Raw genomic sequence first — 13,902 nt, 5'->3', positions numbered from 1 at the left:
TTTTGGTTTAATTCATTTTCAAAATCTTATAATCGCATCGATGATATTGTTTAAATAGAAAAATATGTAGTTCATTACAAAATTAGATTACAGCTTTCGAGGATTCATAACTATGCAAGAAAATAATGATGCAGAGCATTTTTGTAAACGCGCAAAGTGCTCAATTTTCTTTGATTTTTTATTCATTGAAAAAAGTTTCATTTAAGTTTTCTCTAAACTGCGCTTCAATGACCAAAGCATTTCTCTTTTGCGAACGCCGAATTTTTTATGTAAATTCATAAGTGGATCGCATTTAGCAAAAAGGAACCAGCGTGATTACAGTGTTGTAAAAATGTTGCGTATTCATAATTATCTAAAAAATCTCCTAAAAAAGCAAATAGTTTTGACTTCCCACCAAAAAATTGTAACTTTTGAAGGAAAATAATTGTGTAAATTTTAATACTGTACATGTATTAAGTATTTTTAAAAGACAAGGAGACGTTGCACGATTTTGAAAACATTATATTGGCGCTGGTTCCTTTTTGGTAAATGCAATCCAAATCAGAAGCTGATCACGTGAAGGGGAGGATTTTATATCTAGATTCAGACTGACGTATTTAACACTCACTCCGAGACAATTTTGGTAAGAACTGACGTTTTTTAGTTTGATAAAGTATATCATAACGCGGTTACATTTCAGTAGGTTATAATATCCGGTCTAGGGAGGATTTGTCCGATAAAGCAATTAATTATGGAAAATATTTTTTAAAAAAAAAAACACTTACCAGATATTACTTTGTTCATCGGTAAATATTCTTAATAAAAATTTGGCATCACAGTTTGGTACGTTTGTTTGAGGTACGACTATATAATCTCCTGGCGGCAAAGTGAAGAATGTTACAACTTCTCGTGCCACTGAGTGATTCGTTACATCTAAGGGTTTCTATAACAGAGACAAAAGTAAAGGTGAAAGTCTTAGAAAACTTTAGAGAATGGCGAAATTGCAACGGCTTATTGAAGAATCAAGGAGTCCTGGATAAGTGAGTAAATTCAATTCGATACATCGGAGATTCAGTCACATGAACCAAAAAAAATGATTACAGCGAACTGGCATGGCGAAACGACACAGAAAAAGGGATACAAATTAACGTGCTCTTAGGTCAAGAAATTGCCTACTCGTGAAAATCGAAGGCGTTTAGTCAAACGCGGTGTTCGTGAACATACATCTTGAGCACGCTGTTAAACAGACTTTGATTGATCGGAAACAGAAAAACTCTTGATATTCGTTCTTTTCAGTCTCAAAACTGGCCGAATTATCATACTAATCTGTAGCGGCGAGGCAAGTGTGACGAGAGAGCAAAAGCATTTGACAAAAAAAGGAAGAAATTGAGGAGAAAGCAAAAATCTAAAAAAAATATCATTGCAAACGAAGAAAGAACTTACTTGATCTACTACAAAGTTTTGGGTCAGTCTTGGCATTGAGTGCGGGATTTCGTAAACGGCGAATCCAATTGCGTGCAAAGGCCTCTTTTTCTTTGATTCAGGAATTGTTTCATAATATTGAGTAACGGAGACAACAACATGGCATTTATTACTAGACGATCGCGGTATTTGTATATGGAATTGAGGATTCATGGACGTCGTTTCTAGACATAAAAAAGAATTTTACAATTAGATGCATACGTATTACAAATTAAAATTAGAAAATGGATACTTGATCATCTGCTTACTAAACTGCCGTGCTAACGAAGAACGCCTTATGAGCCTTCAGGCGTTGCCAAATTTATTTTCATAAATCACGAATTTTCGAGAAAATTTGTTTTTCGGTTTTTCCTCCAATCTTTCAGATAATTTTGTTCGCAATTTCACCTTAATTTCCTGCAAATTCCGAGGAGAACTATCCATAGTTTTCTTCAAAAATAAACATTTTATTGAAGGTAATTTGGCAACTCTCAAATGTTCATACGACGTTTTTCCTTAGCACAAAGTTAAACTCGTTTTGCCTGCCAATACAAAATCGATGGCTGACGAACAACACCGCCTACCTGCAAACTGACGATTTTGTAGAACGAAGGGAAAACTTTGCAAGTTTTGTAATTTTAAGCTTAGGCTTCCAAGCGTATTGAAGCGTCATTCATATTCATTACAGCGTCATTGAAGCGCTCCCCTACAGAATTGGAAAAAGTAAAATTATCAGCTTGCGTAATTTATACTGTAAAATGTGGCAAAATTGCTGGCTCATTTTTGCCGACACTGTCAGGTAGGCAGCATTGTTTGTTAGCCCTCGAAATATTTTGATTGAATATATAGTATACTCTCGCTATAACGAATTGGCAAGGGACCGGGCGATTCCCTCGCAAAAGAGAGATTTTCGTTATAATGAGTGTCGTTACAACGAGAGAATACTGTATAAACCATTCATTTAAAAATGACCAACAATCAGATTTTAGGCTCATAATGACGACATTCACACTGCATTTTTTTCTTTCCTTTTGAATACAAAATATTTTACAGAAATCAATATCGCCATAACATTCAGCTTTTACAAAAGCAACATCCTTCAAATTCAGATTTTTTGAGCCCAGAAACTATGCATAAATGGAAATAGGATTACCTATTTTGCCTGTAAAAATATAATTTGAGGAGGGGAAAGCAGCTTTCTCTCAAAAAAAGCAAGCAGAATGTAGGTGCATGTCGGCAAAGGAGAATTAAAACGTTGAGTCTCGAGAGACCACACACACTGCTCCGTGGCCGGCGAGTGTAGGCGTCAGGGCCACAAAAAATTCGAGGAAGAATGCAGCCTCACGCCGATCATATTTTTGTTTTCTCAAAATAAATTAAAACACATAGTATGATACGCAGTGGCGTGCGTCGCTCGAGCCTAATTATTCCCTCCTCTCCTTTGATTTACTGTCAAGATAAAACGCTTATGTAGGATTGGATAAGTGCCCACTGATAAGGAAAATAAACCATTTTTCATTTTGAATTGGTCTATCTCCTTTAATAGTCATGCAGCCCATGATCATTGTCGGTCACACCTGTGGCTGTGCTCTATGGATTTTTCAGTGTTCATTGCTGCACTCAGATCTCTTTTCCTGCGAAAAAATTCCGTGAGATTTTCTGGAGCTTCTGTCATTTCTGTGTAAATGTGTGCGTTACACTGAAAAAAAGATGCTGACTTAACATTTTGGATGTAAAAAAGTGTGCGAAAACTCACAAAACATTAAATTAACCGCCACAGCAGTCAGCTTTACATATTGACATTGCTGTAGTAACTGCTGTGGCACGGCGGTTAATTCATTGCGTTTTGTCAGTTGGCGCACACTTTCTTACATCCAGAATGTTGAGTCAGCATCCTTTCTTTTCGGAGCACTGAACTAAATCGTAATCCAAAGTTACGTGCCAAATATAGTGTCATTAGTTTGTTGTGTCTTTGTTTATTGTTTTTGTTTTTACTTTTTTTCACGCGAGATTGCATACCTGGATAGCTAGGTCCGCCACCGGCGTTGTATCCGCTTCTCCATCTTCTCCTGGCCAAGACTGCTCGCCACGGTTGCTTCGAATGCAACGCCGGCTCAATCATCCAGTCGTCTGGGCCGATATGAACTAAATCTAAGTGAGTAAAATGGCGGGCAAAATCCTCGAAGGACATCCTATCAAACATAAGACACGTTCAATTAGTATGATACGCACTGGATACACGATAGGTTTGATTTAGGTATTTAGTTTGTCAACACAACTATCCGAGCGGCTGCTCCCACCCTCTGAATTACTATGGGAATATCGATGGCCGAAGTGCAAAGCCATGCCATGTTTCAAAATTTTCCTTTGAGTTAAATGTAGATTCGACGTAGATTTCTCCTCGTTTGATTGGTGTAGCGACGCAAATGGCTTCCATGTCATGCGTTTTCAAACATTTTAGTTTCAATCTCACTATAATTTCTGCGAAAAATGATGTTAGCAGTGATCAAAGATCGTATGAAGACTTAATGTGGAAGTCACTGGCTCGCTGTCATCAGTAAGTTACTTGTAAGTCAGCGTCAGCCTCAGAGGTGTAGTGGTCAAGGCAGTTCGCTGCCAACACTGAGGTCCCGGGTTCAATCCCCAGACGTGACTGATATTTGAGGATACTCAAATATCAGTAAAAACCTTTTTGAAAGAAGGTAAAATTTCTCATCAGTTCACAGTCTTGTGAACGCTAATATACGTTTCACGCCAACTGACCGACTGCAATGCGTTTGGCGCAATGCGAGAATTATTCATGCAGTCTTGTAGGCGCTAATATGGGCGCCGGACGACCGCACTGTTTGGCGCAATGCGTGAAGTATTCCTGCAGTCTCGCAGGCACTAATATACGTTTAACGCCGGCCGCACTGTGTTTGGCGCGATTATTCGAACTCGCGTTCGAATAATCGCGGTATCAAATAATAGAGCTTAAAAAGCCCATGACGTGTTTCGACGCCGTATGAGCATTCCAACGTTGCCTCGTTCCTCCCAATTAAATATTTTTTCGAATAATGGTCCTAACCATTATTCAATCTAGTGCTCATAATAGTACGATAATAGTACAGTAGTACGAAGTTGATGGGGACGGTCCGACTTCGAGCATTGCCTGCGAGAATAGAGAGGCCGTAACTACGATTCTGTGACTTCACACTAGTAGATTAAACTCGGCCGCGATTCAACATGAGTTCTTATGGGAGAACGCATGACACATGCATGTTCCCTTTGGGCTAATATCTTTGTAGGAGTTGATCCGTCGCAAAAATTCATAAAAACCTTTTTGAAAGAAGGTAAAATTTCACATCAGAAGACTGCTAGATCATAAATTACATTGTCTGATAATTGAAGGAAAAAAGCTAAACACGAATAAATACCGAAAATCCTTACCCCACTAAGATTCAAACGCGCCGCTCATGCAAATTCGGCCGATCGACGGCGGCTCTGATTGGTTAACACGGCGATTACTCTACTAGTTTGACGTCACGATTCCGAGTGGTTCATGGCCTCTCCATTCTCGTAGGCAACCCTTCGAGGTGCATGACTGCAGGGTTCCTGCCAATTGCCTTGGCCCCTTGAGGGCGCCTCTCCGGTAAGCCCGGCCCTTACTTACTTACTTACTTTAGTTACTTATAGAATTTTGACCGAGGACTGTACAAAAGCGAAAGAGACTCTGGAGCTTGATGCACATTTTCCTTCATTTCATTTTTGAACTGATAACTTAAAGGGTGTTTTGAACTCACCAAAATTCTCCATCATTTCGGACGCGGACACTAAGGAGCTCCTTATCTCTATCGGAGAGGCCGTCCCACTCCCAGCTCCTTTCGCTCCACGGGCCGGACCACTCCCCCCGTCTCCACGGATTCCTCAATCGGACTAGAGGGGTCTCACCCATGGGACCCCGGACTCGTGCTAAACCCGTTACACTGTAAGCGTGTTGCGTCAGCAACCCGTTCCTCAACCTCAGTTGACGTTTGCTATCCTTTTCCTGCAATTCAAACATAAAAAATGTTACACAGGAGTTTAAATCACTACACAAGTCGTTGAGTATGGAAAATTTAAACTTTTTTAAAAAGTTTACGAAAATTTAAAAACATTTAAAAAACAAACTTCAAAAAATTGAAAATTTTATGCAAGTGAGTGATTTGAAGTTTGTTTTTTCAAAGTTGTTAAATTTTCTTAAATTGTTTTAAAATTTTTTTTTCCATAATTAGAACATATTTTTCACATAATCAGATCGAAAAAATAGTGCGTTCAGATGTCAATCTCAAACGACAAACGGGCCGCATTAAGCAGAAAAGAATCAAGCCTCATGAGCAGTTGCCAAGTTTAATCGGGCAATAAAACGTTTTTCATGAAAGCGGTTGTGCGGATTTTTGTGCAAATGTCAGTGAATTTTCTGCATGGTATGAAGCAAATTACTCAACATTTTCAAAGGAGTTCAAGCGTTCTCTCGTAAAAAATTAAATTACCTGCTTTTTGGCAATGACTGATGTGGCTTGGCTACTTTCTGCTAAACGCGGTCCAAATAACCAAGTAGAACAATGCAACGAAAATATTATAATAAAATTGCAAATTTTCACAGCAAATGGTCAATAAACGCCAATTTCCAACAATCAAAACAGGGATCCTTGTGTCAGACAGCTAATGTTCAGTGAATAATTGGAACTTATTTTAATTTCATTGCGACTTTCAATGAGAGATGTTCCTTCAGTCCGGAGATAGGCAACATACACAACAATCCGATGCGACATTTTACCGTGTAATTGCAATTCAGTGCAATCTGTGCTCTCTTGCGTGGAATATAATTTAAAACGTATTTTTATGGATTCATTATTTCTTTGCGCCTGGTCTTTACAACGTCACGACAGCTTTGACCGGGACTGAAGGAGATTGTTAACTTACTTAGGAGAGTTTTTCCTGGAGTGAAATTCGATGGCTGCTTAAAATTATTCAGCCTTCTAAACTAAAGGCTGAAATAATACCTGCCCTTCGCACTATCGAGATCATTCCATTGAACTTATCAAAATTCAAGCTATATTATTTTCTCTGGAAAAATGTTCAACGCTATACGTTATTCTACGAAAGGGATGGAATTTTATTTTCCGTACATTTTAATTTTCAGTTGGAGTAATGCAAATACCTTTGTAAAATCTCATCAATTTACGACGCAATTTCAGACTTTTTATCCTGAAAGCATCTCATTTCATAGGCTGATAAAATTGCAAAATCGCTAAATCATCGTGTTCCTTGATATCTTCATAATTCAAAGGACAAAAAAGTGTCGTTTGAGGAGTCAGATTTTTATTGTACGGATTCTCTTTTGCTGGAGCTATGAAACCAAAAAGAAAACTCTATTTTTACGGATGATTGACTCACCAAATTGATGCAAGCGACTAGAATGCTGGATCTAGGCACTGCACTGTTGAGCACTTGAAAAGTTAGAAGACGATCCTGATTACTAAGGGAGAAGCTTTGTACTATTCCACCTGTCAAATCCTGCAGCGCTCGGGTCGTGCACCCGCCTTTTGATAAACTCTCGTAACACCCGTACAATCTGTAGGGGAAAAAATGATGTATTGCTAATTTGCAATTGATTTTTGTCTTGATGATGAAAGTGAAAATTGACACAGAGTAAAGCCATCCCGGCGGGGCTCAGTGCAATTTTGAAACTTAAAACAAGTTTTTCTTGAAATGACAAAAATTACCTTTATGGACCATGTCACCTTCTCCTCCAAGCCCCCCAACTCTCGTCGATTCAACCCAGGCATTCTCTTTGTTTTAAGCGGTATTTCTGTCATTTCAAAGAGACGTCCTGTCAATATGAAGAGATTTTTGGTTGACTCAACGAAAATGATTCTCGTCTACATATCATTGAATAGATAGTTTTCCCGCTGAAAATAATTGTGTTCTTATCAAGCCTTCCGAGCATTTGAAGTTTCTAGGAAGCAATACAGTTCTATCGTCTTTGCCGATTTGTGCGTTCTTTGATGACAATTTGATACTTTTTACATTAGGCATTAGGGCTAAGTTAAGTTTAAAATATTCTTACTTGGCATAAGCTTTTTCTAGAAGAGGGGCCCAAAACTCGGTGCGGTTGGTAGAATGTAAATAGACTAGACGACCTCTGTAGGTGGGCAATCGGTCATCCACTAGGATTTCCTTCCACTCACCGAAATGCCAGAACCGAAACCTGCAACAAAAAAACAAAGTGAAGTTAAAAATTGATGTAAGGTCCACACAACAAGCATGCCAGTGTGATGCGATGACGATTTTCCGGGTGTAAATTCAATGCCTGCTCGATGATGTGCGAGTTCCAATTTAAAAAGATCGAAGATAGGTTGTTACACTCTAAAAACACAAATCCCTATTGAATTGTTTTAAAGAGTACGTTCAACCTTAGTTTTACTCGTTTCTTTTAAAAATTGAATCAACACGGCATTATGTAATGCTCTGTAGTATGTTCTCGTATGTTCAAAGTTTTTACTAGGGAGTTTGAAAATGTGAATAAAAATCAGAGATGTAGTTCATTTTCTTCCAGAAAATAAAATACACGCAGACATTTTAAAACAATTCCACTAAAATTGGTGTTTTTCGAGGTAAGCATAGAATTCACGAGAAAAGGGTCGAGATATTTCGGGGAAAATAGAGCTATTGGTAATTTGAAGATCTCCAAGAACACTTTCGTTACGCATAGAACATGTTGTAGCACTTTCTACCGCCAGTTTTAAGGTGTGAAGTTACCAAAATTGAGCTTTTGTTTACAACAGAAGCAGTGGGACTGACACGCAGTAACCTCTGCCACTTCGAAATGGCTGAAACGGAGTTAAGTTCCTTCTTAAACCGCGGGTTTTTGAATTCTGATCTAAAAAAGAATATTACAATCGAAACTTCAGCTTAGCATACTGCGACTTTAGAGATTCTCCTTCATCCACGGCAAATACAATCAGTGATACAATGCGCACTGCCATGGTCTAAGCTTTGAATTGAAGGCGCATTATAGCCTCGCTTATCAATCAGTGTCAGGGCGAGAAAAAGCCGGCTCATTGTCTGGCGGTGCAATAAATTGGACTTCTATGTGCGTCCCCGATTGATTACTCATTGTCAGTGTAAATGCGCGCTTTTTTGTCATGTCACGCCGTGTCACACATTCGTCACACACGTTGCCGCGACACACGCTTATCGTCACACCTATCTCGAGATCTACACACGCCTCATCGCCGATTGCGTGTGTGTATCAAAGATGAACTCGTCAAATTTTCACTTCCCTTTGCGGGCCGATCATTGAAATTGATAGACAAAGCTGTAGTTAAAGAAGATAAAAGAGATATGGAGGGATCCTATTGGTGGAAGTGTTTGGTTGCAATGGACAAATGGAGGTAGATAATAGACTAGCTAAAGGCAACCCACGAGAGACCCTATAGTTAGTCCATCATTTTCCCTCTCAGTCTATCACAACCACCCATTTCGACGAATAGATCGCTCCATATTCCCTACGTCTTTTTTGTCCATTAATTCCAATGTGCCCATAGGAGTGGATAAAACTCATATGTACGAGTAGAATTTGGAGCATCTTTTTGAGACTAAAAACAAAAAGGCATTATGGGTCTGTGCACGCAAGATATTTAGCACGGGTAAAATCGCACAAAAATCACGTAGAGCACGAAGTAAAAACGCCGTATGAACCTTCAGGTGTTGCCAAATTTCTTATGATAAAACACGTCTTTCCCGGTAAACTTATGAAGATTTTTCTTCCAATTTTACAGATCATTTTGTTCTCAATTCACCCAAAGTTCCTGAAAATTTCGGGGGAAAATATTCATAAATTTCCTCAAAAATAAACATTTTAGTGAAGGAAATTTGGCGACTCTCGAATGTTCATACGGCGTTTTTCCTTAGCACGGCAGCATAATGAGTCTGAAATCCATTTCTTGGCGCGCAATCCTCGTAGTTTGTAACACGCTTCTGCATGTTTCCCGCGTCTGCGGGCAGTTTTTCCCAGTCACCGCCGACCACATTTGCACAGGTAGAGGAGTAGGAAAAACTAACTTGAGTAAACAAACGATTTCAAAGGTTGGGTTCAAGATTTAAAATGTAAAGCTGGACATATTTGTCTCCATGATCGAATCAACAAGAAGATCTCCGCTTTTAAAGATTGCGGACTCATTGCCACTGATTGTTTCTCGCTTTGCTATCGAGTTTTTTCTTCTACCACCGGGAGAGGAAAGTTAAGGCAGGGGGAGTGCGCAGAGGAACTGAACGATAAGAAAATAATGCAAAAACATTATAAAAGAAATTAGTTTCGATGCCGCTGGAGTTTAATAACGGTGATGGGGCAAAAAAACGCGATAGAGCAACCAAGACGCTCGCCTAGAAGCTAAGCCATTCAGGAATCAAGGGAGTAGAGACCGATGGTGCCAAATTTAATACAGCGCCTGTCTTTTCTGGGCACCTTTCTTTCGATGAAGATGATTATTCCAAACCTGGTAAGAACCATATCAGGTGTTGCTAGGATTGTGCATAGTAAGTTTTTCGCTGTAAAAGAACCTAACGTCATTTCATTGAGACATTTCCTCCTTAATTTTGGTTTTGCTTTCACGTCAAGAGTCGAATTCCTTAGGCTTCAGGTAAGCCGAATTTTTTATGGGACCAAGAGAAATTTCGACTTAAGCGGCTTTTCGTCTTCACCGCTTTGCCGCTAAACATGGAATAAGCTCAAAAATTCAAGTAAAGCGATTTTAAGTAACTTATAAGTGATTTTTTCCCAGTACCTCTTCCAAATTTTGTATCGATCGATTAAACATTCTCAATTTTTTTGGGCGAATTTTTCAAATTTTATCTCTTTCCTTTTAAATAAGTATCAAAATACATTAAAAGTTAAAAATTTTAATGCTTTTATACTTCTGTACTTCCTTCAAAGAGAAAATTGTCACCGTAAATCTTTTGAAACGTTTCCTTCTTTTTAAATAGCTCCTATCTCTTGATTTTTCACGCACGGAATCGAATTCTCGTCAGTTTTCACGTAAATTTTTCCTTTACATAAACATCTTTTCCTTCGTGATAAAAAAAAAAAAAAAAAAAAAAAAAAAAAAAAAACCCGGCAAAATCTGACACAGACGCGGGTGACTCCAACTCCCGAACCAGAAAAGAAGAAGAGGGTCTGAGCGAGTCGAACTGATCAATGATCAGATCCGATTTGTTCCATAAATCAGTCGGTAATGCGAGGTTGCGCATTTCTGTGAGAGTAATTAGTAGTTGTTTACACCGAGCCCCCCCCCCCCTTCCCCCACCTTTGGCTCCGCGGTGCGGCGCGTCCAAGACACCAAGACAACGAAAGGATTCAACGGATCATTCTACAAGGTGATTAAAAATTCCGCACCGCAAAAACCAGGACTCACTCCTATAACTTTCGCACGGATTGAGATGCAGACTTGAAATTTTTTGAGTGCTCTCAGGTTAAATGGAACAACTTTTAGGACCCCCCCCCCCAAAGTTTTAAGGGGCCCATACTAAAAAGGGGCAGGAGCCCTAGCGGCTATAGGTGTGGTGCTGGATGTTTGGATCACCCTGTATACTCGGTTCGCTCCCTCGCCATACCTGGCCATACTTTTCCGTCTCATTAAGTCACGTAAGATTCTTCCGGCCTGATTTTACACCTTTCAGTTCTTACAACGAGCACTCACTCCTCTGGCTTTCAATTTTGCTCGTCTTCTTGTCGATCCAACTGTCATCGCTTATGATCTGTTTTTCCCTGATGGGTCACCAGTTAGGGGAATTGACAATAAAATTATACTGCCGTGCTAAGGAAGAACGCCGTATGAGCCTTCAGGCGTCGCCAAATTTCCCGTAATTAAACACGACTTTCCCGGTTAACTTATGAAGATTTTTTCCCCCAAGTTTACAGATAATGTTGTTCGCAATTTCACCCAAAGTTCCTGAAAATTTTGGGGGAAAATATCCATAAATTTCCTCAAAAATAAACATTTTAGTGAAGGAAATTTGGCAACTCCCGAATGTTCATACAGCGTTTTTCCTTAGCACGGCAGTACAGTGAAGTCACTTGAGAAAGGCAAGAAACGAGGCAATGCCCCCCGTGTGTGTATAATATACGACTTCATACTGGGGGCAATTTTACTCAATTTTAAAATATCAATGGTATTTCTTAATGCTTATCATATTCTGCCCTCAAAAGAAATTTTGCGTCCGTTTGCCAATTTTCGCCTCTTAAACATTGGCTTTACATAATTATAAAATACATTTCAAATTATCGTTTTCGCGGAATGCGTTTATTTGACTCAAAATTTTCGGAGAAAGACAACACTATCAGTTGGGTTCGCGACTATTTTTAATACGCAATTTCTTTTTAAAAAATTTCCTTCTGATGACGTCTTTCAAAGAGGAACCAATGAATAAGACGATGGGGCGGAAAAATGCGGGTGGAACTCCACTTAATTCGTTTCGAATTTTTAAATTCAGGAAAAAATCGATTAGTTAGTTAAAATATATTTTCCCTTCACAATGACGTACATTCGAAAAAGTTTGGTTTACCTATTTTCCTCTATTTTAGTCCGAATGCTCCTTTTAGAACGCCCGTTTCATTAAAGCTCATAGAATTTGTACTCTTTAAATATAAACAAAAATCATAAGGTCCATCCGATGTAGCCGCGACAGGAGTTTGAAAAATTTGTTACATTAACGCTGACAACTGAACCATTACAAATTAGTTTCTCCTGGGCGCAGAAAAATCGGGGAAGAGAAGCCGTTTGAACTGAGAAAAAGAGTTGAGGGGTTTTTAACTTTTTAAATCCAACCGGCAACTAATTTGATCACTTCCTCTTCCTCTCTCACTCCTTTCCTTAAACTGCATTCTCTCTCTCTCCCTCCCTCTCTTCCTCTCCCTCTTCCCCCCCTCCGTTCCAGCGTTTGATAAGAGTTTAATTAAAATCTAATTGCGATTTTAATCCGAAAGTCTAATTCCAGTGTTTCCCTGGTTTCCCGTCTCGAGCTCTTGAACAGGGACCATTATTTTCCACTTGCACTCCCGCAGGAACTTGAACGCATTCTCAACAATTCTTTCCTCGTCTTGCAAAGCTCAACTGAAAACCCAGTTGCCAAACCTGGATAGAACTTCACTATTTTTCCAACAAAATGTGACGAGAGTGGAGTAATGACTGATCCGTAGCGTACATTTCAAAAAGTCGTGTTTTCATGGGGGAAATTTTATAAATATACAAGAAGGGAAAAAAATCCGGGAATACATTAGGTTTGTCTGTTCAGCATCAATACTTGTGGAAAACGCTCTCTGTAAATGAAGTTAAAAGCGTCATCCGAGTAGTCATCAATTAGAGCAGCCAATGCGAATTTTCAGAGTGAAATTGAGTTACATTAGATTTTAACTTGGTGGACCCCTCCGCGAATGCTAAGACGCGGTAATGTCATCCACAGTTGTTTTTTTCTTATCAGATTTCCACGCAATTTCGTCAAAACCATAAGAGGAGAAAAATAACACTAAAGTTCAGCATTTCAAGGATGGCGATTTCCGACACACTGAATTCTTTTCCCCCAATAATGACAGCTAAATTTGTATCGAATTCTTTCCCACTACCGGGAATTTCCGATTAAATATTTACAATCTTAGGAAACTTTGACGGGAAAACACACACACATTAATATACATTCATGGCAATCATTCACACTTTATTGAAGGGTCCTCGGGAACTATCGGATTCCCTTTCCCTTTTACATGCCTCTCCCGGGAAACTTCGAGCTTTAGGATTGGTGCGATCAGTGCGGAAAAAAATGACGTCGGAAAAATTACATGGCAACAATAAAATTATTACAGGGTGTATAGTTTTTTTTTTCATTTTGGGAAATCCTGATAAAATCCTAATTTTCCTTGATTTTTGACTGCTAAATCCTGATTTCATAATTTTTCCAAATTCTGATTTTTTGCAGAGAAAAAACAAATTTTCTGCATAAGTTTATGCGAAAGCAGAACCCTAGAATTTCGGACGGCCGACTTTTCTGAAATCCTGATTTTATGGGCGATTTTCCTCAAATCCTGATGAAATCGGGATTAAATCCTGATTGACCTCAAATCCTGATAGAATCGGGAAAATCGAGAAAATCCTGATGCTAGACATGTGTGTATTAGGATAAAAACTGTAACCGATATTACCATAGCGTGGGATGTTTAAATGAATTTGTTTCGTTTTCAAGTGAGTACGATACAACAGACAGAAAAAAGCACAGACAACGCGCAAATAGCTGATGCACCCAAGAACCATCCGAGGCGGGCGGGAGCGTCGGGCGGTGAGCGGTACGCAGATAGGATAACATAAAAACACTGGCTACGTTTGTGTTTCGAGAGTGAACAGTTATGTCTTATTCCCAGATCTGCTGTGCTCTCGGACAGTGTTTTTT

The 13,902-nt window shown here is 39.1% G+C and overlaps 1 protein-coding gene across 1 annotated transcript in view; it reads right to left on the bottom strand.

Moving 5' to 3' along the window:
- Positions 1-13,902, bottom strand: part of LOC109033041 (calpain-11) — a 39,413-nt gene that overhangs the window by 6,145 nt on the left and 19,366 nt on the right. Inside the window, exons 3-8 of the mRNA XM_072298840.1 lie at positions 7,532-7,672; positions 6,859-7,036; positions 5,223-5,467; positions 3,460-3,632; positions 1,423-1,625; positions 765-922 (exon numbers count right to left, since the gene is read on the bottom strand). Coding sequence (XP_072154941.1) covers positions 765-922; positions 1,423-1,625; positions 3,460-3,632; positions 5,223-5,467; positions 6,859-7,036; positions 7,532-7,672 — 1,098 coding nt within the window. The remainder of the gene's footprint in view (positions 1-764; positions 923-1,422; positions 1,626-3,459; positions 3,633-5,222; positions 5,468-6,858; positions 7,037-7,531; positions 7,673-13,902) is intronic.

This window comes from Bemisia tabaci, chromosome 3, assembly GCF_918797505.1.
Source record: "Bemisia tabaci chromosome 3, PGI_BMITA_v3".
Lineage (NCBI taxonomy): Eukaryota > Metazoa > Arthropoda > Insecta > Hemiptera > Aleyrodidae > Bemisia > Bemisia tabaci.
This window is presented reverse-complemented; position numbering and strand designations above follow the sequence as displayed.